At 42.5% G+C, this 24,403-nt stretch overlaps 1 protein-coding gene across 3 annotated transcripts; it reads left to right on the forward strand.

The window, feature by feature from the left end:
• Positions 1 to 808: 808 nt before the first annotated feature.
• LOC124284442 (calpain-A-like) lies at positions 809 to 23,023 on the forward strand. 3 transcript variants are annotated; one of them, XM_046720521.1, is made up of 19 exons: positions 809 to 1,320; positions 5,881 to 5,950; positions 6,505 to 6,760; positions 7,872 to 8,040; positions 8,541 to 8,627; positions 9,418 to 9,512; positions 11,437 to 11,514; positions 12,548 to 12,714; positions 13,381 to 13,544; positions 14,101 to 14,312; positions 15,378 to 15,414; positions 15,972 to 16,037; positions 17,459 to 17,591; positions 19,232 to 19,290; positions 19,431 to 19,499; positions 20,571 to 20,649; positions 21,089 to 21,205; positions 21,840 to 21,877; positions 21,979 to 23,023. In XM_046720521.1, the coding sequence occupies exons 1-19, from the start codon at positions 1,099 to 1,101 to the stop codon at positions 22,003 to 22,005; spliced, it is 2,145 nt and encodes a 714-aa protein (XP_046576477.1). In that variant the 5' UTR covers positions 809 to 1,098; the 3' UTR covers positions 22,006 to 23,023. The 3 variants fall into 3 exon arrangements, with proteins under 3 accessions (XP_046576477.1, XP_046576478.1, XP_046576479.1); XM_046720522.1 differs by lacking the exon at positions 15,972 to 16,037 and adding an exon at positions 16,166 to 16,174; XM_046720523.1 differs by lacking the exon at positions 15,972 to 16,037.
• The last annotated feature ends 1,380 nt before the right edge of the window (positions 23,024 to 24,403 follow it).

Consider the following 24,403-nt stretch of genomic DNA (forward strand, 5'->3'; position numbering starts at 1 on the left):
ATTGTATTTTACTTTAGGGGCCGTTCATAATTTATGGCTGGGGGTGGTGGGTGGTGGGTGATGATTTTAGGGGGGTTCACCCATTTTGTTCTGGGGAGCTAGGGCGGTCAGCAATTTTGTACACACGTACTAGTGGGGGTCAGCAATTTTGTTCATAAAAATATGTTTAACATTATGCCTAGAAATAATGGGAAGGGGAGGGAGAGTCATTGATGTTGTACACGACATGCGGGGTGGTGTGTGTGTGTGTGTGTGTGTGTGTGTGTGTGTGTGTGTGTGTGTGTGTGAGACTTATTTTGTACATACATTTGGGGGGGGGCATTCAGATTGTACATACTTCTCCATAAAAATCATCATCACCCCCACACACCACCTCCCCCCCACACCCAGCCATAAATTATGAACGGTCCCTTTAAGACTCTTTGCTTCTCTGTGTGTGTGACAGAGAGAGACAGAGAGCATGGGTGGGGGTGGGGGTGGTGGTGGGGTTTGAATATGACTTAAGACCACATTGAAGATTTTTTTTTTTGCGTTTTTTTCGAGGGGGGATTGGGGGATTCAGGGGGTTCGAACTCCCTGAACCCCCCTTTCAAAATTCCTGGATCCGCCCATGGAGAGAGCCCTTTTGCTACTCTCTCTATCTGTTGTACATGTATTTTTCCTTTTAGCCCCGTCTCTACCTTCCTGCCACGGCGTGCCAGTTAAGAACGCTGATAAGAAATGGGCGCAAATAGATACATTCACTTTAAGAAGCGGACTTGAAAGTTGAGTCGACTAGGTGCGGCAGAGCTTGAGAAGCGTCTCCGTTACCAATGAAATGTGACCCCACGACCCTTTTCGAGTCAAGGCCTGTCCGTCTTCACACACGTACAAGTACGGATCAAGTTTGTCTGTTATTGTCAACCTCTGTAATCACCGCGGGAATGATACATTGTTTCAGCAGAGACTCCTTAACCTCAGCGTAATGGCGGGTTTCGTGTTGACACAGAGCATGGCCTAAACTCCTTCCGCGTAAACTGCCACGCTCAATGGTACTTATACCGTGAGCGGGAATTTGATCAATCTTGCCTATTATATTTCCACCGATCTGTCGCCACAATGTATCAAACCCGCTACCGCTTCGTCATCTCCGGACGTAGACCTCGCAGGTCCATGAGGCAGCATCACATTCACGGCGTCGCTGGGCAGAGCTATGAGGAAATCAAAAGGAACTGCCTGGCGAGGCGTGCACTTTTTGAGGATCCCGAGTTCCCCGCGGAGAGCAGCTCGCTATATTACAGTCAGCCGCCGAGACGGCAAATAGAGTGGAAGCGACCTAAAGTAAGTCTAGCCAACCATGCTATTTGATGCGTTTCTTATCACAACGTAAAAATGCACTTTCTCTCCACCTTTCTAACGTTCCCTTGTAACTGCCATGCTACCTCGCTAGGTTAGGTATTCAAGTTATTCAATCTCAGTTTTAGACAACAACGGTCTGTGAAGTGCAAACACTTTTAAACTTGTACGAATTTATGTTGTAAGTATCTGTTTTTTCTCATCGTTTGTTATCAACTGTCCTCCATTTATCCTACTAGTTATCATTTTGGATTTGATAGCCTTACTTAAGGTTCTTTACCGAAAAATTAAATTTATTTCTAGGTTACTGATTACGTACGTGTTTCCCCAAAATAGGTACAGAGCCCCTGTGTGATGAAGAATGACGCAGTACATCCGACATTCACTTTGACTATGCTCCGTATAGTCTCCCTGCTAGAGCGACATATTCAACAGCTGATGTAAACGATTAACCAGAGACAGGATATTGTAACGGCAGGCATATCAATATATTCACCATGAACGTAAAGGGAGTCCTTATTCTGTAAGCCTACTTCGTGAACAGGTTCTCTCTGTAATTAAAACGTAGATTTAGTCTCATAGGCATTAATTATGGTCGCAAACAGTCCTACCTATTTAAAAGATTATTATTTTCCACTGTGCATTGTTTCTAAGTCTCTTTAGGGTTCCTCACATTTTGTGAGATGACTGACTGACTGAGCTTTGTTTTCCGCCGCTTTTAGCAATATTCCAGCAACATCACGTCGGGGGACACCAGAAATTGGCCTCACACATTGTTCCCATGTGGGGATTCGAACCCGGGTCTTCGGCGTGACGAGCCAACGCTTTAACCACTAGGCTATCCCACCGCCCCTTTTGCGAGATGTTGGCCAGTGGGGCAGCGACTTTGTACTGAATAATAAAAATAGTGAATACATGTCCCGTGTCCTATATATGTAGAAATAAATGCAAACCCTGTATCAACTATTTGGATACAGTGGAAGTGATTTATGTCAGCTGATACTGACGTCGATCAAACCAGACACGTTGGTTATATACCACACGTCTCTTTCACTCCTCGTTTTAACGCCATTTTTATGTTAACGGTGACTTTCCTTACAATATTTCATTCCTCACCGAGAACGTCAAAGATGACAATGTTCTACATTCTACAAATACAGTGAGCCCCCATTAAACCGACGTCCGGACCAGTGAAACGCCGTTATTCTGATTACGCACCAGTGAGCCGACGGTATTCTGGAGTCCGAATAATGAACACCATTATATCTAAAAATATATTTCCTTTATTTCTATGAAATCATCTGCCCCATACCAAACCTATAACTTCAACCTAACGCTTTATTTTGCCCAATATGTTATGTCACCTTAATCCAATATAACGCTATAATATGTACCTACTTGAGGTTGGTTTTCTCATGTAACGCCATCTTACGCCGCATAACACTGTACCACATTGTGCAGAGTTACGTCCCTTGAGTACGGCATGATCGTATGATCATGGGTTCGAATCGCACTCTTTCTTGTTTTCCTTCCTCCGCTGCACCGCCTAATGCAGTCCATTACAACCTGTAACACTATATGACGCCATTTTATGCCATGCATCGAGTGAGCTGATGTATCAATTGGCTATCAAAGCAGCATCTACTACGTGTATTGTCCACACATGTGGTATAAACGTCCTTATTCTTGTACCTGCTGCCATAATGCATACAATATATGTCGAATACCTTCTCAAGTATACCGTGTAATCTGAGTTCATGATCAATAGAGCAGTATATATGTGCATTTTATTTGTATTATCGTACGAACAGACACCTGCCTATAATTAAATGCAATACTGATCTGCCCATCGTGTATGTATGTCAAACTGTTCCTAATGCCTATTGTAAAGTCGTAATACACCTTTGAGAGGGCCCACTTGTTGCCTGGCCGAACTGAAAACGACTATCGATAATGAGCCATTATTAAATGTGGTTTGGGGAGCAGCATGTTGCGACTATTGATCGAGTATGAAGCTGACATATATCGTTCATCAATTGATGGTTGTGTTAAGCGCGTGGTTGTGTTAAGCGCGTGTTCTCAGTACGTGAGTATAGGTCAGGTTGTGCAGGTGTTACCTTGCTCGGACAGGTATCAGGTAGAAGAGTACACCTTGAAGTCAAGTACGGTCAGGTTACCAATATCCCAGTGTCAGACACACAATCCCCGTGATCGACCATTTGGTGTTTTATCTCCACGACATCCAGCATGACTTCGACATAAAATTGACAAAAAATATAGATTTAGTAGTCCGACAAATATGATAAGCACTTCCGATGCCATTGTCTTATGTTATGTTGGGTTACTTGTGGTTGGGGTAGCCTGAAGTCTCAGGAGCCCGAGGTCGCTGAGCAGAGTTACGCTCCTGAAGCGTGCCTCGATCCCTGTGATCGTGGGTTCGAATCCCAGATTGGTCGTAATCATGATTGTTGGTTTGTCATCAACATACACGAACTCGTTGGTGGTAAACGTCAAAATCCGGCCTCACTTCTGACTAGCCCCCAGAACTAAGCTGTCACGTTTAGTGATATCGCTGAATTGCTTTTCAATGCGGTGTGAAACAAAACTCGTTCACACCAAAGAAAACCAAATCAAGCTGGAACTGAAGAACCAACCTACAGACCCGCACAAAGCCGCGTAAAGCATTAGTCATTCACTTTTTAATTTAGAACAGGGTCCCATTTCACAAAGTGACCGTAGCGCTACGGCTGTAGTGAGATATCATACTATGTTTGACACTCGTAGCTCTACGACCGTCGTAGGTCTTTGTTACACTACAGTAGTTTCAACACTCGTAGCGCTACGTCTGTCGTAAGTGCATGTTAAACTACACGGAGCTACGACATTCGTAGCGCTACGACTATCGTAAATGTATGTTAAACCTACACGGAGTTACGAACCGTGAAGATCCGGGCTAGAATTGATCTTCAGTAATCCATGCTTGCCGAATAGCGGGATCGGGTGGTCAGCCTTGCTGACGTGGTTGACACATGTCATCGTATCCCAGTTGCGTAGATCGATGCTCATGCTGTTGATTACTAGATTGTCTGGTCCAGACTCGATTATTTACAGACCGCCGCAATATAGCTGGAATATTGCTGAGTACGGCGTTAAACAACAGCCCAACCCAACAGGAGTTACGACAGTCGTAATGTCAGGATCGTAGTGAAACGGGACCCAGCTTACCGTCGTAGGTTACCGACAGCAAGAATTACCGGAGTTGTACGGTAACAGCAACTCTGCTGCTACTGATGTATGATAATGGAGAGGCGACATATGTACGTTAATCAGCCAGCACCACCTTGCATACCTACCTGTCTGTTATGTGGTAGAGATATGTAGCGCATTTTGTTGAGTAGCATAGTTTTAGAATTAATCATTTTCACCCGTGTTACAGCAGGTCCCTGGATTATTATACTACAACATGTACTTACAGTTGTTAACGCTCACAACATCAGCATACTGATATATATGATAAGACGAGTCAAGCCCTATAAAGTTTGTAGCGATAGGGATCTGTCGGTGTTTTATTGTGCCATGCAATGTGTGTTCTTGTGGTATCTTTATCTAATTAATACTCATGTTAAAATTGTACTAGGCTCTCCAAATTGGCAGTGCCAGTAAGTATTATTCAAAGTTGCTCCAGTTTTAATGTATATAATTGTTTTAGTTTATACTTTTACTTATCCCCCTAAATACGTCGTTTTACGTTTGAATTAAATCAAATAATTTCAACGTGTAAACATATACAACAAATAGGTCACTCCCAATTTATCAATTAAGATTTGTGTCCCTCGAAAGTGTGAGTATTGTTTTATCGTGACAGTCAGTATCATAACTGCTATAGCAAAGAATCCGTCAACTCGTCACGTCTTGATCAAGCAGGATGTATGTCATCAGCAACGTAGTCTGTCTCACGTTATTTCCCTCCCTCACAGCCCTTTCTGCAATGCAATAGCCATAAATGAAGCAAGTCGAGATTTTCCTCAAAATCTCCCAGCTCCCAGGGGCTCTTTTTCATTGTAAATGGAGTTATTTGTTTCAAGAAATTATATATATTCAGAGACTAAGTGCTTATCAGCAACGGTCCACCGATGCGATGAAATTCTGGCCTCAGTTTTGATCACTCGCTCCTCCTGTTAATGGCCAAGACGATAGGTCCAACTGTATGTGAGAGTGATTAGGTGGGGGGAAGGAGTTGTTTGGAGATACTCGTCAGTGTGGTGCAATGTGAAACTGTTATTGAGATTATGATGGATAATAATAACACTGACTAACATAACAATAACTGCATTGGGCGTATAACGGCCATGCGCACTTACGAGCACCTGTCAGTCACTGTTGTGTCGAACTTTAATCTGTCGAATATACGTATCAGTATGTCTCAATGGTTTTTTCATTAGTTGTCGGTTGTGTCGAACCTTCGATCACGTCGACGTAGTATGTATTGGTACCTGTGATGTAAACCACTGACTCACTGCTTCATCTGTGTGTGTATTGTTGCAGGAGATATGTTCCAACCCCCAGTGGATCGATGAGGGTGCCAGCAGGTTCGACGTGGTTCAAGGAGAGCTCGGTAGGTGGCTGTTCTAACGTTTAAGACGTCGTCGCTAGCATTACGACATTCGTATCTCCCACATGTAGCGTACGGGCGTTATTTTAGACGTAATGCTTAAATCATTCCGCTGGTCCGTCCCTGGTTATATTCAAGAACACATCACCCGAGAAGATCCGAGTTAGAACTGGTCTTTAGCATCTCGTGCTTGTAAGAAGCGACTAAGGGGATCGTGTGGTCAGGCTCGCTGACTTGGTTGACACATGTCATCGTATCCCAATTGCGTAGATCGATGCTCATGCTGTTGATCACTGGAATGTCTGGTCCAGACTCGGTTATTTACAGACCACCGCCATATAGCTGGAATATTGTTCAGTGGGGCGTTAAACAACAAACAAACAAACATCAGTGAACCCATCACTCAAATGTCAAAACAATGAAGATAAAATACTGTAAAAACTAAAATGAACCACTTCTAATATCAAGTGTACATGTCCAGTCCTTGTAGACGTGATCTTATTGTGTCCATTACGTTATTTTCTAAACCATGTACATCACACCCCTTGTATTTCCAGATGACTGTTGGTTGATAGCCGCAGTTGCATCCCTCACCTGCGACCAGAAGTTGTTCGCCAGAGTTGTCCCCCCTGACCAGAGTTTCCAACATGACTACTGTGGAGCCTTCCGGTTCCGGTTGTGGTATCAGGGCGAGTGGCTGGATGTGGTGGTGGACGACCGACTGCTACCGACCTACCGCGGTCAGCTCATCTACATGCACTCGGACACACAGAGGGAGTTCTGGAGCGCCCTCTTAGAGAAAGCGTATGCCAAGTGAGTCTTTAAACACTAAATAGGACCTGTAAGTTTCGCGAGGCGCTACTTCCGATATGCGAGACGGGGCCCAGCTTACTTCCGGTACCAGATTTCCGGTGACAAGCGTATATTCAAGAACCAGCTCTGGTTCAAAATTGCGCGACCGCCAAATTTGACTTTACTAGACCGGACCAAGTGTACAACCATGCTTGGCTCACAGCTGTTGACAGTTGTAATAGTTGGCTAACATGGGGATGGTTAGATCGGAAATTTGTTATTCCTGCAAGGATTATTGGTTCCTTACTGTCAACTGACAACCATGTGACCATTCGAAAAGGTATGAAAGGTTGGTTATCACCGGAAGTACTAAGGTCTCGCGAAGAGCCGTGACCTACTTACGGGACTTATAACACCTAGTTGTAAACAGTGCTACTGGACTATTAAAGTAACATACTCTATTTTTATGGTCCGATAGAGAAATTTGCAATTATCAATACAAACCATGTATTCAGGTCCCACAGAAGTGTATTGTTGACTTTACAACTTTAAGATATGTGGATCAAGATGGATTTATGTCACCTTGGCATTTTTATCTTTTTGAATAAAATGTGTTTAAAAATATATCCTTCAAATGTCATTTGGGGGCAAAATAAGTTGTTCGGTAGTCGACGTTAGCCAATCAGAAACCAGCGTTCTTGTGCTTTACGGCGTTTGATTTAAACTGGCGACTTCGATTCCAAACTAAACATTGAGAACGTAACAAAAGAAAAATGACTGAATGTCTGACAGATATTCAATATAGTACAGAAGCACCAAATGTATACCGAGATATGGACGTATTGTACGTAACTATCGTTGCCATAACCTTTTCGAGGTTGAAATATTAGAAAACACATTCCAGTTGCCATGTCCCGGCATGCTGGTTCTGCTAGAATCGGATGAACGGTCGTTCTGACCGGTTGTGGTATATCCGCTGATCATTGTTTTGTGGTAGCGAGAACTGAGATCTCATTTTAAAGAGTTCGTCTCTCTGACAAACGCCTCATGCATATCTGTACATTCCTTGTCACATACTCCGTGCATTCATCTAACAGACGTCTCATGCATACCCTGTGCATTCATCTGTCAGGCTACACGGGTCATTCGAGTCGCTGAAGGGCGGGTCCGCGCACGAGGCAATGGAGGACTTCACTGGGGGTCTGGCGGAAGTGTTCACTTTGAAGGAATGGCCGCCCAACCTCCTCCAGATCATGCTGAAGTCTCACGAGAGATCGGCGCTCATGGCCTGCTCAATCGATGTAAGAAACTTTTGATAAATAGTGTATTAGATATATCCATCTAAATTGTTTGAAGGTGAATAGCTTTGTAGCTGTAATAATACATATTGTTCGACACTCAATAATAGGAACATTTACATGTTTTTCAACTATTTTTAAATCGGTCTTCGGATAGGTATTGAATCACAGTGGCTTTCGAAATAATGTTTTAAAATGTAATTTTAATTGGAAAGTATATAATGTTGTAATTTTGATAATACAGAAACTGCGTTAGAAGCATTTTGAGTATTAAAAATATTTATCTAAATAACTATAACAGTACGTATAACTGTTCGACATTCAATAATAGGAACATTTACACATGTTTAAAATATTTGTAAATCAGTCCTCGGATAGATATTGAATGACAGTGGCTTTCGAAATAATGTTCTAATATATAAAATAAATGGTGAAATATGTCGTAGTAATTTTGATAAAACATGAACTGCGTGCTTAAATAATGCGTGAGTCTTTTGTTGTAGTATGACGGCCAGACGGTAGACCAGCATCACCGCCTTGACAACGGCCTCATCGTTGGCCACGCCTACAGCCTGACATCAGTCAGACAGGTACTGCCGCAGCAGGAACAACATTATCACTAGTTACAGTACTACGTCGGTGGTGGGGTAGTCTAGTGGTTAAAGCGTTCACTCCTCACGCCTAATGTCCGGGTTCCTGTTCCTATGAGATAATACCCCACTCGTACGCCCATTTCGAGTATTCTAAAAGTGAAATTGCTGATTTCTAATACTAAAAGCAACACAAGACTATACAGTACAACATCAGCTATAACCAGATCACGTACTATTAAATGGCAATGCAGATCTTCCGTACAGTGACAATATTCAAATTTTTAAAGAAGTTCAAAAGTATATATCAAACTCCAAAAGGTTCAGTAATTGGATGTAATGTTTATGATCTAAATAATTCATGTATTCAATGTATAACTTTATTTTAAATGTCTTATTCTCCTTTTGTATATATGTTTCTATCCCTGTACATATAGTTTGTTTCACTTTTGCATGTAAGCACTGTAAATAGGAGAGGGTTTCACTAAGTTGGAATAACTTGTACCCAATCTATTCTCTTGAATAAATATGTTAAGATCAAACCAGATCACGGCGGTTTACTAACCACTGTTGGTCCTTTCTCCATGCTTATGACTCATACCGTCCATATGTGTACATATACCATATGTATATACACGTTTTACGTGTATGTCAGATATAAGCTATTATATTTTCATAATACTAGTGATCATTTTGAATTAATACCATATAGGCGATTTGGTTTGTACATTACATCAGCTTATAATATATGATATACAATTGTGAAATACATGGTGTTTCTGTCTGACAGATCGACGTGGATGGCTCTGGGAATCACACGACTCTACTCCGCGTTAGGAACCCCTGGGGTAACGATAAGGAGTGGAATGGGGCTTGGAGTGACAGGTAGACACTTGACACATTGTGGGGTTGTTACACATTTCACTGATGATTCCCTCAGTACTTGTGTTATTATGATGATTGTGTAACCACGCCCATGGGTAGTGGACAGAGCGTCAGCCAGGAAGGCTGGCGGTTCGATTCCTACTGAGTATGGTTTTACGTCGCTTTTAGCAATGAACCAGCAATATCACGGCAGGTGATTCCAGAAATTGGCTTCACACACTGTACCCATGTGGGGAATCTAACCCGGGTCTTCTGCGTGAGAGCGAACGCTTTAACCACTAGGCTACCCCACCCCAACTATACCAAAAGATGTTAAAAGACCTGGCGTTCGGCATTTTTAAGAGGATAAAACATTCAAATTTGTCTGTGTGGGATATTCTTGTTAAAGGTGGGGTAGCCTATCGGTAAAGCATTCGCTCATCACGCCGAAGACCCGGGTTCAATTCCCTACATGAGCACAATGTGTGAAGCCTCATGGGCGGATCCAGGAATTTTGGAAGGAGGGGGTTCAGAGGGTTCGAACCCTTTTAACCCCCCATTGGCTCCGCCAACGCAAAAAAAATAAAATCTTCAATGTGATCTGAAGTCATTTTCAAGGGGGGGTGTCTTCGAATCCCCTGATAACCCCCCACCCCCGCCACTGAGCCTATTGTTGGAATATTGCTAAAAGCAGTGTATAACTAAGCACGCTCACTCTGTTCATGCTAAACTGTGGCATGGTATAGGCTATCCATGTAATATAAGTACCTACTCTCATGTACAATTATTTGTACATGCACGTCGCTCATTCAAGTGCAGGCATATTGAAATGGCCTTTATCCCTCTTAAAGTAACACCCTGAAACACACTAGGACGATATATCAATACCCCAGTGTTGTGTCCAATGAAACACACTAGGACGATATATCAATATCCCCAGTGTTGTGTCCAATGAAACACACTAGGACGATATATCAATATCCCCAGTGTTGTGTCCAATGAAACACACTAGGACGATATATCAATATCCCCAGTGTTGGGTCCAATGGGACGTATCCTCATTAATCATATTGTAAGCAACATTTGGATTCAATGGAAATCAATTTCGAAAACTATGGAAATCTGTAAGCTATTAAGGACCCTTGGCAACTCTGTGTAATTCATGATCTCCTGGGTAATTTGTGTTATTATGATTCCCTTGGTACTTCTGTGCAGCATATTATGATTTCGGTACCGCGTGTTATTATGATTCCCTTGTTACTTGTGTTATTATGATTCCCTTGGCAATTTCTGTGTGGCATTATGATTCTCTTGGCACTGTGTTATTATTAGCATCTCTCTGGCACCCTCTGTGTTATGATGATTCCCTATAATTTCACTTGTGTTATTATGATTCTCTTGGTACTCCTTGTGTTGGCGATGATTCCCTTGGTACTTCTTGTGTTATTACGTTATTCCCTTGGTACTTGTGTGGGCATAAGGGATTCCCTTTGGTATTTGTGGTATTATGATTCCCTTGGTACTTCTGCGTTATTATGATGATTGTGTAAATCCAGGTCCGTGGGTAGGGATAATGGCATTCAGCCAGGGAAGGCTGGCGGTTCTCTTTTTGAAAACGAGTGTGCCTTAATGTTGATTAGACAATGTGTCGACTTTTTATGACAAAGTTATTCAACAGCAAATGTGTTTTGGATTACGCTTTTCGAGAACGTAAATATTCTAGTACCTTTTTGGGTCGAGTCCCATCCTGGAATCGAAGTCACTCCCAGACTGAGACACCTCATCGCTGGTACACAAAGTAAACCATATAGCCCACTCTGGCTTCCACTAGCCGAGTGCACACGAATCTGCACTTTATCGAGAATGTGTAAACCCAAATACAACATATGTTACATTAAACCTGCTAACTGAGGTGTCCTCCCAGACAGTGTCGTGACTGTTTCAGGTCGCAGGAGTGGGAGAGACTCCCGGAGTACAAGAAGCAGAGTCTCGGGCTCACGTTTGATGACGACGGCGAGTTCTGGTTAGTTTACTTCTCTTTCTTTTCATAGTGTTGGCTTGTTGTTTAACGCCGCACTCAGCAATATCCCAGCTATATGACGGCGGTCTGTACATAATCGAGTCACAGTGGACCAGACAATCTCGTGATCCCATGCAATTGGGGTATGATGACATGTGTAAACCAAATCAGCCCGCCTAACCACCCGATCCCATTAGTTGCCCCTTACTATAAGCATGGGTTGCTGGAGACAGATTCTAACCCGGGTCTTCATGGGTCTTCACGGGTCTTCAAATCTGGTGTAGTGGTACCAAGAAAGATAACTCGTAGTCGTACGGGAATTGCTCAGGCAACACCTAACATTGTATGTATTTAGGTTCGGCGTTAACATTCAAATGGTGATGTAAACGTTGCTGTGTTCACCTTTGGTTCTATCAATGGTATTCTTAGTGTTCTAGGTAGGTTCTAGTTGATTATCTAGTTGGTCAGTTAGTTATGACCGTCTGTACGCCTCACTATCGAGATATTTTAAAGTTACCCTCAGCTATGAGGTATTGAAGGTATGTATATTTCAAGTAATTATCTATCAAAATATCCAACGATAGCCTTTGTCTCGATTCTCACTTCAAGAAATGAAACTGTTATCCGTAACCTTTCTCTATTTGTAAAACATGCTGTTGTCTTGAGAAATGATAGGTTATCTAAGCCATAACCATTATAATTGCCATTGTATTATGTACTGTAGTTATGTATATGTATGTAACTCCTTGTATATGGGCCGGAGGCCTTGAATACAATAAACTTGACTTGACTTGACTTGGCTGATGTCTGAAAGAAAGTGTTTACTTGAAAACTAGATTTGCTTATCAAATGAGAAATGTTTACAGATCGTAACTAGGCTGAGGTGTGTAACCCTTAACAAGTTCAATTTCGTAAGGGATACACGTTTTGACAGGTTCCATAGCGTTACTGAAAGCAGTATCTGAGCCAAAAGGTCAAAATGAAATTTTCGTTAACTGTTTTAATGATACTCTCAAATGTGTTTCATCTGCGACAGGATGAATTTGTTTGACTTCCTGAACAACTTCTCCGAGCTGGAGATCTGTAACCTTGACCCCGTGTGCAACGAGAGCGCGATCTCCGTCAAGAGGTGGGAGGTCACAACCCACACCGGAAGTTGGGTCAAACACGTCAGTGGTGGAGGTTGCCGAGGAAACCACCCAGGTACATCACCATTACAGTCTTGCACGTCGTCAAACCACACTCGTCACGATATGGCTGAAATATTGCCGATGTGACGATAAATATTCACTCACTCACTCGGCAAACCACAGCGTTCCTTCCACAACTCGTGAACACTCACGACCAATATGGCGGTGTAATACCGACAGAACCCAACTCCCTGCAGGACCTTATGCGAACCCCAACATTACATGACACTGACGCAATGTGCAGAGTAGAGGACGTACGGCTGTAGCACATCCTGCATATACACTGGTTCATTGGTCGAAGCACTCGCTGGTTTCCTTCTTGGTAAAAGCAGGTCTCGATTCGTAGGTTAACGATAGCCACTACACCGAAACATAAAGGCTCCAAGGTACTGGAGCCACATAGTAACATACACACGCTTGACGAAGACTTTACCGTGGCCAAGAAATCGAACTATTTAGCTTGAGCTTGAGCATCGATTATTATACCATGGCCATTGTGCATATTCAAATCACAAACAAAACCGCTTTAAAGGTTAAAGTTTGTAACCAACATGTGGGTCGTGTCATTTGTGCTTAGGGCCTATGAACAACTACGCTGATAATCTAGCAACGTTAACTATCATTCAAACTATACAAGAACATAATATATCATATTTTTCTGAATTTAATTCCTCTATAGAAACTTTCTGGACGAACCCCCAGTTCCGCGTGACGTTGATCGACCCGGACGAGACGGACGACGAGGATGAGTGCACGGTGATAGTGGCACTGCTGCAGAAAGACAGAAGGAAGAAGAGACAGGAGGGGGTCGACCTGCTCCAGATCGGTTACATCATATACAAGGTATACCGGTATTTCCTCTATTAAGCGCCGGTTCTCTATTAAGCGCGGGGCCTCAAATAACCGCCGGGGATAAAGCAGTGCTTTAAGAAATAAGCGCCGGGCCTCTAATAAGCCCCGGGTATAGAGACCTTTGCATTTTTTCGCAAATGTATTCTCCCTTGGTCTAAAAATAAATATATTAAGGAATGGTCCCTTAAATGATGGACAGAATGAAGGCTTTGTACTCATCCCTGCTTTTCAAAATACAGGGTATTTTAATAAGTGCCGGTCCTCTAATAAGCGCCGGGTCTGGAGGTCCGTTGAAAAAATAAGCGCCAGGAGCGCTTATTAGAGGAAATACGGTATTCCTTCTCGATGGTCTATTCCCTTACGTCATATACAATATATTTTTCACCTCGAGCTCAGAGTTGCGTCACTGGTGTGTATCTCCGGTGATTTTGGATTGCTGACTACGGTGCCAAGCAACATTAAGCTACACGAACATTTTTTAGGGCAAAGGATGCAATACATTAGATTTTCATCAATATCCGGTCTGTTTATGTGTCATGTCCTCCAGCTGAAAGACAATCACCAAGGCACGCTGGATAAAAACTTCTTTCTCTACAACGCATCCGTGGCGAAGTCACCACCCTTTATCAACAGACGCGAGTCTTGTGGGAGGCACAAACTTCCGCCCGGAAATTACGTCATCGTTCCCTCGACATTCAAACCAAACCAGGAGGGGGAGTTCCTGCTGCGGATCTTCACAGAGAAGGTCAAGCTGACTCAGTAAGTAACTGTCAAAGAGTGAGACACTGTGGACATGCATGTACACCAGGGCCTAGATTTTCGAAGCTCTCTTAGCGCTAAGATTATCGTAAGGTAATGTTAATGTATGGCACTTACTAGTATCTCAGCACTAAGAGAGCTTCGAAATTGTAGGCCCAGCTCGAAAAAAAATATTGCAGGCCAAACGAATGTATACACTTGGATTAAAAACGTTAGCAAACTTTACTAAACTGACAATAGTCGCGGAATCACTGCACACTTGAGGCCCAGGGCCTCCTTTCACAAAGCACTAAGGTGATCGTAATTCATTAAGGTAACCCTAGTGCAATGTTAAAGAATGGGGGTTAAGGTTAACCTTAGTAAAGGTTGCTTCGTGAAAGGAGCCCCAGGGTGCCGCTGTACAAAGCGATCTTAGCTTTGAGTAGACCGTAACTCCCATACCTCAACATAGACTTCAGGTAGTCTTGGCGCTAAGGTTGTTTTGTACAACGGCACCCAGAACATCAAATACCCTTTACTTGTTTGTTTTATCTTGGCCACCATCAAACGTGGGTGTATTAACAAGGAGCATACAATCATCCAGAATACTGAATAGTCATTGTCGTTGACAAGGGCTTGAGTTCCTTGCGACCAGCGAATGATTGGAGCACAGCTCAGTGATCTCTCCATTCTTTTACAGTAGATCCGTTCAGCATCGAAACTTCGTTTTGAATCCTGTTCGAAAACACGAAAGACAAATTTAGGTATCTCGAATTAATGGTGTAAGACACTTTTCTCCAGATATTTACGATATTTTGTACGAATGAAATAGATCTAGGGGAAATAACTCGGGTTTTTTTCTTTGTCGTCTGCTATAGTATTCTGACCGATCCTGCAGAGATCGTACATGCGTCAGTTATACTTGCAATATAAATAAGTTATTCCACCCTTTGTCCATCGGGTCACGTGGGTTGATGTAAACTCATATAGAGGCTTCATCAACCTATGTCCCCACCAAGACCGATGGACAACTTAAAATACGCCACTGGTATACAACTGGCTTCATGTTTGTGTTGCGCATTGCAGGGAACTGGACGAGGAAACCAAGTTTGTTGAAACCGAGGTGAGTGCTCTCAAAGTAGTCCGCATCAATGTGTAGCAGGACGCAACCATACAGCCGTTTGGTCTAATGAGTGAGTGATTGAGTTGAGTTGGGTTTTACGCCGCCTTTAGCAATATCACAGCAACATCACGGCGGTGGACAACCGAAACATTATATCCTTGCGGGGAATCGAACCCGGATCATCAACGTGAACGCTTCAACCAGGAGGCTACCCCATAACCCTGTTTGATTTTTAGTAAACTCGGAACTCAAAAGGAACTCAACATTTATGACCTTGTGAAGCCCACAAACTTGATACTGCTGACAAACTGTCGATCAAATATGAACGCATGGTCTTAGGATTTTAACCTTAGGGACCACTGCCCTGAATTGCATCTTTAGAACAAAATGTATGTTTGTCTACGCATGTTTCGCAAGTTAGGACGCGTAGTGTGTTTTTTATTGATGCATGAACAAGAATTAGATTCACTAATGTCTAATGTTTTTTTGTGTGAATACCCCTGCATGGTTTACAAGATTCTATGTTATGACCTAGTGTCTGTGTAAATTGTGTGTAGATCCATACATGTTATCCACAAGCGTTGGTAGGAGGTTCCAACGCTGTAACCCAACCGTCGAACTTCGTGAGTATTTTATAGTTCGGTGTTGTATTCTATGTGGATCAGGTATGGATGGTTGCCCATGTACAAGACATTTTACTCTCATGTCATGCACAATCATTTTCATTCGTTCAGTGCACCTTCCATTTCAGAATGACTACGTGAGTATCTTTATGAGCACCTAGTTACCTGTTTCACACGCAGTATAATTTCTGTTTGTTAACACCTCATTCAAACCATGCTATGTTAACTCCGAGGCTCCAGTGTACCATTTACTACATTCGCATAACGAGTTTTCTACATACACGTCAATTACGTGTCTTCTACAGTGCCCTGAAGCTGCCTACCGGCATGTGTTGTCCATGGCCAACACAGGGTATACTGGACTCCGGCGCGGGACGAAAATAAAATCTTATTTGTTTTGAGCAGTCGACTTGACAAATATAACGCTGAACAAACAATTCTTTATATATTTTATTTTTCAGCATTTTGCAGTTACTTCAATTCAAATTCAAACCTACATGGCTAAAACTAATGTTGTGAAGGCTTTTGACAATGACCGATGTTCTGCCTGTCAGTGAATTCTGACGCGCTTTTAAGATTTATGTTCGGAATTCTGGGGCGAGCAAATACGACTCAGGGTGATAAATTGAGGATTATGGGGAGGGTGGGAGCCGTTTCCACCATCCGTTTCAGGAACCTCATATTCATTCAACATCTGTCATTCTCATGCATGCGTTTTGGCTGATACTTAGATTAGAAAATATCACAAGAATGATGGCTAGATCATTCTTCCCCATCCTACTGACACCCAGGCATGTAGTGTAGAACGCGCCCACCTTCTAACAGCATGGTTCCTTGGCGCGATTTGCTTGTTAAATTTACTGCCTCTTACACAGGAAGTACTGATATGTTGTTCGAGGATTATCTCCCTTTTTATCCTCTTTGACCTTGACATTTTGATTCAGCACTCTGACACATTTTTGTTGACATCACATCTGCTATGGAGTGGAATAGCTTTTACTCCAACTCATAATATTTAATAATGAATCTCCTTGGCATATTGATATTAAATTCAATACCAGTTGATGTTCTACGATTTGGGGGTTACAACGTTTAAAACACGTGTCATCGTAATGGCCTGATAAATTGGTAGTGTTATTTAAAACATCCTCCTCTCATCCAAGCATACCCGATAGGGACGTTAATCAAGCATAAGGTGTTAATAGGGCCTTGATAAGTTGAAAGTAGTTGAATGTTTTCGTGATTCTGATAATACACTGCATGGGTATCTATATAATACTAGTCCGTACAATAACACAATACAAACGAGTGTGAATAGAAGCACGAAGTGACGACGTTTCTAATAATTGCTAGCAATTAGCTTAAGAATAATGTCTGTCCCCGTGTAGTTGTGTACATTTCCTCTCACTACTTCCTTACAGCCGCCGCCCCCGACGTCAGCAGACAGCCGGGAACAAGAGGAACGCCTGGCCAGGTTCCGCACCATCGCCGGAGACGACATGGAGGTTGACGCCTACGAGCTACAGGATGTCCTCAACTTCGCCTTCACGAAAAGTAAGTGATTAAAACGGCCTTGGGATAATTTAATCCATGTATATGGTTTACGTTACAGAAATCATACAGAAACCTTAAGATCAAAGAACTAAGCAGGTGTCTTAGTAGTATCAGAACCATCCAGGAACTTTAGTGTAAAAGAACCTTACAAGTGCCCTAAGATGAAAAATCCATGCACTTACCATAGCAAAAAATCAAGTCAAAACATTGATTACACAACAGTCTCGTTTCCTGCTGGCTGAGTTCCGTCCTATTGCGCAAGTTAGTACAATAACTAGTCCAGAATTCTGAAACAAATTCATTCAACTGGATACATAAATATTAATCAGTATTAATTGATACATCTAAGCACTTGTATATTGCAACTCTACGCTCCTTCTAATCCTTGCAAGGGGCGGTGGGGTAGCCTAATGGTTAAAGCGTTGGCTCGTCACACCGAAGACCCGGGTTTCGAATGGGCACAATGTGTGAAGCCCATTTCTGGTGTCCCCCGCCGTGATGTTGCTGGAATATTGCTAAAAGCGGCGTAAACCCAAACTCAGTCAGTCAGTCAGTCAGTCTAATCCTTGCAAACACCTTGTGCAGCGTGCTTTGTCGTACAGCGTGTTCTGACAAACGGATATCTGGAAATCATGGAAATCTCAAAACGAGGCTCTGCCACTAGAAAAGTTTGGAGGTCTGGTACGGACTTGTTATTATATCAATCACATTGTGCGTTACAAAACTACACTGAATGAGCGCAAAAACACATAACAGGTGTAACCAGTGAGCCAGATGAGTTGTGAATCATTTTACGACCTCATCAAACAGGGGCAGTCTGTGACGTCTTAGTTAAGGTCATGCTTCCTACACCTCGCCATAAAATATAGAAAATACGATGTTGTTAAAGTTTAAAATTAAAATTCATTTGTAAATACCATTTTCTTATGAAACAAGGAATTGGAATTCAGTGTAACCATAGCTGTTTGTGGTGTCTCTTTTCGGATCGGCTGAAAAGTAGGTCATTGTCTGAACTGGTTAATGAAACTCATGTTTCGGTTTGACAACCATCCAGGACTATTGGAACTTCACAGATGCCCTAACATTTGTTCCTGATATATTAGAGCTGTGGTAGCTGCAAGAGGTGATTGCTTACCAATGGCGTGGCACGTTACTGCGACGTATTATTAATATACAGGCGCCGTGCTATATCTGGGGGATCATTCACTCGCTCTCTAAACAGAAGGATTTACAATAGATATAAACGTACACACGTTTACATTATGCATACACCTATCGGAAAATTACAATGATGACTCAAGCCAATGGTAAAAGTTCTGTCGGGGATGGGGATGGGGGTGGAAGCTTTCTACATACACGAATGGAACGGTTCCCCTTGCGTTCTACCTGGAGTTGAAATAACTCAACTCTTGAAATAACTTGATACATTGCATCAAAGAGGAATTCACATAAAAATATATTTGCAAACAATTGACTTATGAAAATATCTTAATCTCAAGAACAAGATGTGAGCAAAGTTTTCATCTTCAAGCGTCACTACGCAAAGTGTTACCAACAGAAAATGCCGTTTGTTACATTTTCAAATTTTCAATTTCTATGAGTCACTTGAACATTTGACAGCAGATACATTTTGTTTTCAGAGTTCCAGTTCTCGGGCTTTTCTATTGACGTCTGCCGGAGTATGGTGGCGCTGCATGACGTATCCTTTGGTGCTGTGAGATATACAATGGGCATATACACCAATGTAGCACATATAATTCCAGTTATTACTTCATATAAGTAACTAAATTGGTAGTCATGGAGACGTTTAGGTTGTTTGTCCTTGACCTCTACTCCCAGGGTGACCTCTCTGGAAAGCTTGGATTCGAGGAGTTCCGAGATTTGTGGGCTGACCTCAAAAGATGGGAGGTAAGTGCTGTTGTAACGGATGTAAAGAGATACTGGACACGAGCCTGATTTGCTTCAGATCGTTCAAGGGACATCACAGAGGCCTTGTGGTTCAAGCGTTTGTCTGTTTGATTCCACTCATGAGTAAATTGTTTGAAGTGAAATATTTCTTGTAACGTAAAACCAGACTATCCTTCACACACATTCAAGTCAGTTAAACCTATGTTCTGTTACTGTTGCTTATGTTGTATGTATTAGAGTGAGTGAGTATGGTTTTACATACCATACTCCTAGCAATACTCCAGCAATATCACGGCGGGGGACACCTGAAATGGGTTTTGCACATTGTACCCATTTGAGGAATCGAACCCAAGCCTCCAGCGTGACGAGCGGACGCTTTAACCATTAGGCTACCCCACCGCCCCGTGTGTATAAGAAAATAGGAGTTTAGGATCACCCTGATTACAGTGAAGCCTTCTTCAATTCAATACGACCTGGGCGTTCATTTGTAAAGTTATGTGTATACAAAGTGACATTAATCTTCTTAATCGGAACAATTTCAGTGAAAATGTTACCGTTCTGATTCACTGGGCTTCCATAGTTTGACGTCAGTTACTTACTGCATCGACTGGACCTAGACTTGAAATAGGCTTAAGACCGACTGGCACATTCATCTTTGTCACTCGGGCTCACACAAATCACTACACACTGATGTTACGACTGAACATGTTAAGACCTGTTGCCCTGTTCCCTTTTTCTGGTTCTTTTCATATCTGGTCGTCCTTACTCTCAAACCCTCGCCTCGAGGAAATTACGATTGGGGTCAAACTATCTTATGAATGAAAGTATCTTATTTTTACGTCGCAAGAAACAGATTTTTAACGAAATCCCTGATTTGTTTTCTTCCAAGAATTGTTATATGAAAGAAGGCATCAGAGTGGGTTGATTTTGGGCTGAGACAGAATATCGTTGTTGTCAGCAGCGCTGTAAACCATGCAGTTACTTTCTGTAATCTTTTAAAACGCGGAGCAAGCACGGTACGGCCCTTATGACAGGACTGTTGTAATTTGTTCTCATATGTATTTGTTCTAGGGTGTGTTCAGAGAGTATGACATAGACCGGAGCGGATCCTTCAACTCCTATGAGCTTAGGCTGGCTCTCAACTCAGTGGGTAAGTGGGCAACTCCGGTTGAGAGAGACTCAGTTTAGGAGTAAGCGTTGTAACTGCTTACGTGGCTGGCTGGCTTCATGGGTAAGTGTGGCAAAAAACACAAAACTCTTTGCAAAAAACCTGAAAATCTTAAGAAAGGTAAGTAAAGCAACTATAGCTGAGTCTGGCTGAAATAAAAAGTGCATCGTAATTAAACCGGAAGTGTACACATTTTGTACCAAGTTTCTATTCAAAAATGTAATTTATACTCTGCATGCATAGGGTTTGCATTTCCCAGCCGAAGTAATATCATTCAACCAGCAGAGTACACACGTTTCCTCAGAAGCAAGCTGGAAGCGCTGGTCAGTGACGTCATTTAACCGGAAGTGCATTGCGTTCTTATATATTCACAACGACCCCGTGCTAGCAACCTACTTATGACACTGTATATCTCGGGCAGGTTTCCGGTTGAGTAATCGCACTCTACAGTCGATCGTGATGCGGTACAGCAACAAGGAAGGCCAAATTGAGTTCGGAGACTTCATCGTGTGTGCAGTGCGGCTAAAGACAATGATTGGTAAGAAGCTTATTGGGTTAAGGTCCAAATATTAAAGCTGAAGTCATACACACATTATTCTTGCATCGTCTGTAGCATGCCCTGGGGCTCCAGGTTAGAGAAGGGCCCAACAACCCATGCTGGTTATCAGACGCGACCTAATGGTTCGGTTATTTACACATCATATTGCAAAAACAATAAACAACAAACCAAATTAAATCGATAGAAAATATCTTTGTTGAATATTTCCGTGAATGTGATTATTGGATAATGATAACTGACCAGACCAGTGAATATCTGGTTTAGAATTGGTCTTCAGTAACCCATGCTTGTCGTAAGAAGCGACTAACGGGATCGGGTGGTCAGGCTCGCTGACTTGGTTGACACATGTCATCGTATCCCAATTGCGTAGATCGATGCTCATGCTGTTGATCATGTCTGGTCCAGACTCGATTATTTACAGACCGGCGCCATATTGCTGAAATATTGCCGAGTGCGGCGTAAAACTAAACTCACTCACTCGCAATAACTGACCATTTGGTGGTATCCTTGCTCTATGACAAACGTTAAGCGCACATCGTTCTCACAACTGGAAAATAATCTGCCGTTGGAATATTTAGCAATTAGTTGAATGCACGCTGTTATCTTTTCACAGAAGCGCACAGAACAGCAGATTTCACCAATATCAATAACGTGAGTATTTTAATCTTAGGACCGACCTCAGTCCAAGTCTTCATCATCATCATCATCACTACTGTCATGTTTATAAATTACACTTTTTCTGACTGTTTCAGTTTATTCAAACCACGATGTATTCATGAGCAGAAGTCAGACGAACTTCCGTTTCCTGCCTCGTGCCACTATGGTGATTCAAGAAGTGTGTCAACTGGTATTACGTCTCACACACGAGTCCGATCTGAATACTACTTGGTGTTGGTGCAGTTTACGCCAACTGGGACCACTGATTCCACCAACTGTGATCAGGCGAAATGCAATCAAACTTGTTCGGTAGAATCGCAGGATGTGTCTTTTCAGTAGCTCTTGGTGCACCTGGCATAAAGCCAATCATGGTCTGACCATTTGGACATTCTTGCCGACACAAATATTTTTGTCGGTCATTGTTTTATATAATTTATTTCTCAGAACATTGAAGCCGAAAAAGGTTTTAAGAGCATCCAAACATGGACTTTCTGTGGGTTTTTATTTTCAATATTTTGTTCAGCAGTTTTTAAAGAAATATACACCCCTGGATAATGGTCGGTCATAATGATTTGTTGCAATATTGCGTGTGCACATAGCTGTCTTTCGTTCGTACATAATACAATTTTCTACGGTTGAGGTAGATCTGTAATTTTAAACACCTTTACTCTGTCTCAGGAGCTAGTTTTACCCACGGAATATCTTTCTCAACAAATGATAATATTTGTCTCAGAATCTTCCACGAGTCCATGATATAGCATGGACACTCTAGTTCATTTAACTCAGAAACCATTCTACTAAAACCAAAATATGCCTGTTAAAAGAGGCAACGTATATACCACACTCAGATAAGTGCCTTAAATACTTCAGATCATCCTTGTATTATTTTTGTTTCTTGTGTTTCTGTTAAGCAGTCCTTCCTATTTATTCAATACAGTGCCTTCTTGAAGATATTCTTGCTATGCAGTTGCTTGTCACGTGGTGTATTTCTGACCACTGGTGAGCTGCTTGTTTGAAGCACATGATACACATATCGACATATTGGACTTGCATAATTACATGCTAGAGTTTAATACATGATCTGCTGTTTCTGTTGTCTATATTTCTATTTATGCAAAATAAATTTAAACCAAAACATTACAAAAGCGTTGGAATTTATCTTGGTAAAAATGAAGTCACGTGAAACCTCTAGTAGCAAACATCTTCATCACTCGTTCCGGGTAGAAGCCTGTCTCCACACTAGCTCCGGCCGCTATAACCAGCCACACATCCATTCCGGGTGGATGCCTCTCTCCACCGTCCACCATGCCACTGTAACCTGCCACACATCCATTCCGGGTGGATGCCTCCCTCCACCGTCCACCATGCCACTGTAACCTGCCACACATCCATTCCGGGTAGATGCTTTCTCAACAATCCACACTGCCTTTATTACTAGCCACACATCCATTCCGGGTAGATGCTTCTCTCAACAATCCACACTGCCTCTATTACCAGCCACACATCCATTCCGGGTAGATGCTTCTCTCAACAATCCACACTGACTCTATTACTCCACACTGCCTCTATTACTAGCCACACATCCATTCCGGGTAGATGCTTCTCTCAACAATCCACACTGCCTCTATTACTAGCCACACATCCATTCCGGGTAGATGCTTCTCTCAACAATCCACACTGCCTCTATAGCTAGCCACACATCCATTCCAACAATCCACACTGCCTCTATTACTAGCCACACATGGATGCTTCTCTCAACAATCCACACTGCCTCTATTACTAGCCACACATCCATTCCGGGTAGATGCTTCTCTCAACAATCCACACTGCCTCTATAGCCAGCCACACATCCATTCCGGGTAGATGCTTCTCTCAACAATCCACACTGCCTCTATTACTAGCCACACATCCATTCCGGGTAGATGCTTCTCTCAACAATCCACACTGCCTCTATTACTAGCCACACATCCATTCCGGGTAGATGCTTCTCTCAACAATCCACACTGCCTCTATTACTAGCCACACATCCATTCCGGGTAGATGCTTCTCTCAACAATCCACACTGCCTCTATTACTAGCCACACATCCATTCCGGGTAGATGCTTCTCTCAACAATCCACACTGCCTCTATTACTAGCCACACATCCATTTCGGGTAGATGCTTCTCTCAACAATCCACACTGCCTCTATTACTAGCCACACATCCATTCCGGGTAGATGCTTTCTCAACAATCCACACTGCCTCACTGCCTCTATCTACAATCCACACTGCTCACACAGCCACATTCCGGGTAGATGCTTCTCTCAACAATCCACACTGCCTCTATTACTAGCCACACATCCATTCCGGGTGGATGCTTCTCCTCAACAATCCACCACTGTATTACCTAGCCACACATCCATTCCGGGTAGATGCTTTCTCAACAACAATCCACACTGCCTCTATTACTAGCCACACATCCATTCCGGGTAGATGCTTCTCTCAACAATCCACACTGCCTCTATTACTAGCCACACATC

This window comes from Haliotis rubra, unplaced genomic scaffold, assembly GCF_003918875.1.
Source record: "Haliotis rubra isolate DU_JTF1 unplaced genomic scaffold, ASM391887v1 Scf337, whole genome shotgun sequence".
Lineage (NCBI taxonomy): Eukaryota > Metazoa > Mollusca > Gastropoda > Lepetellida > Haliotidae > Haliotis > Haliotis rubra.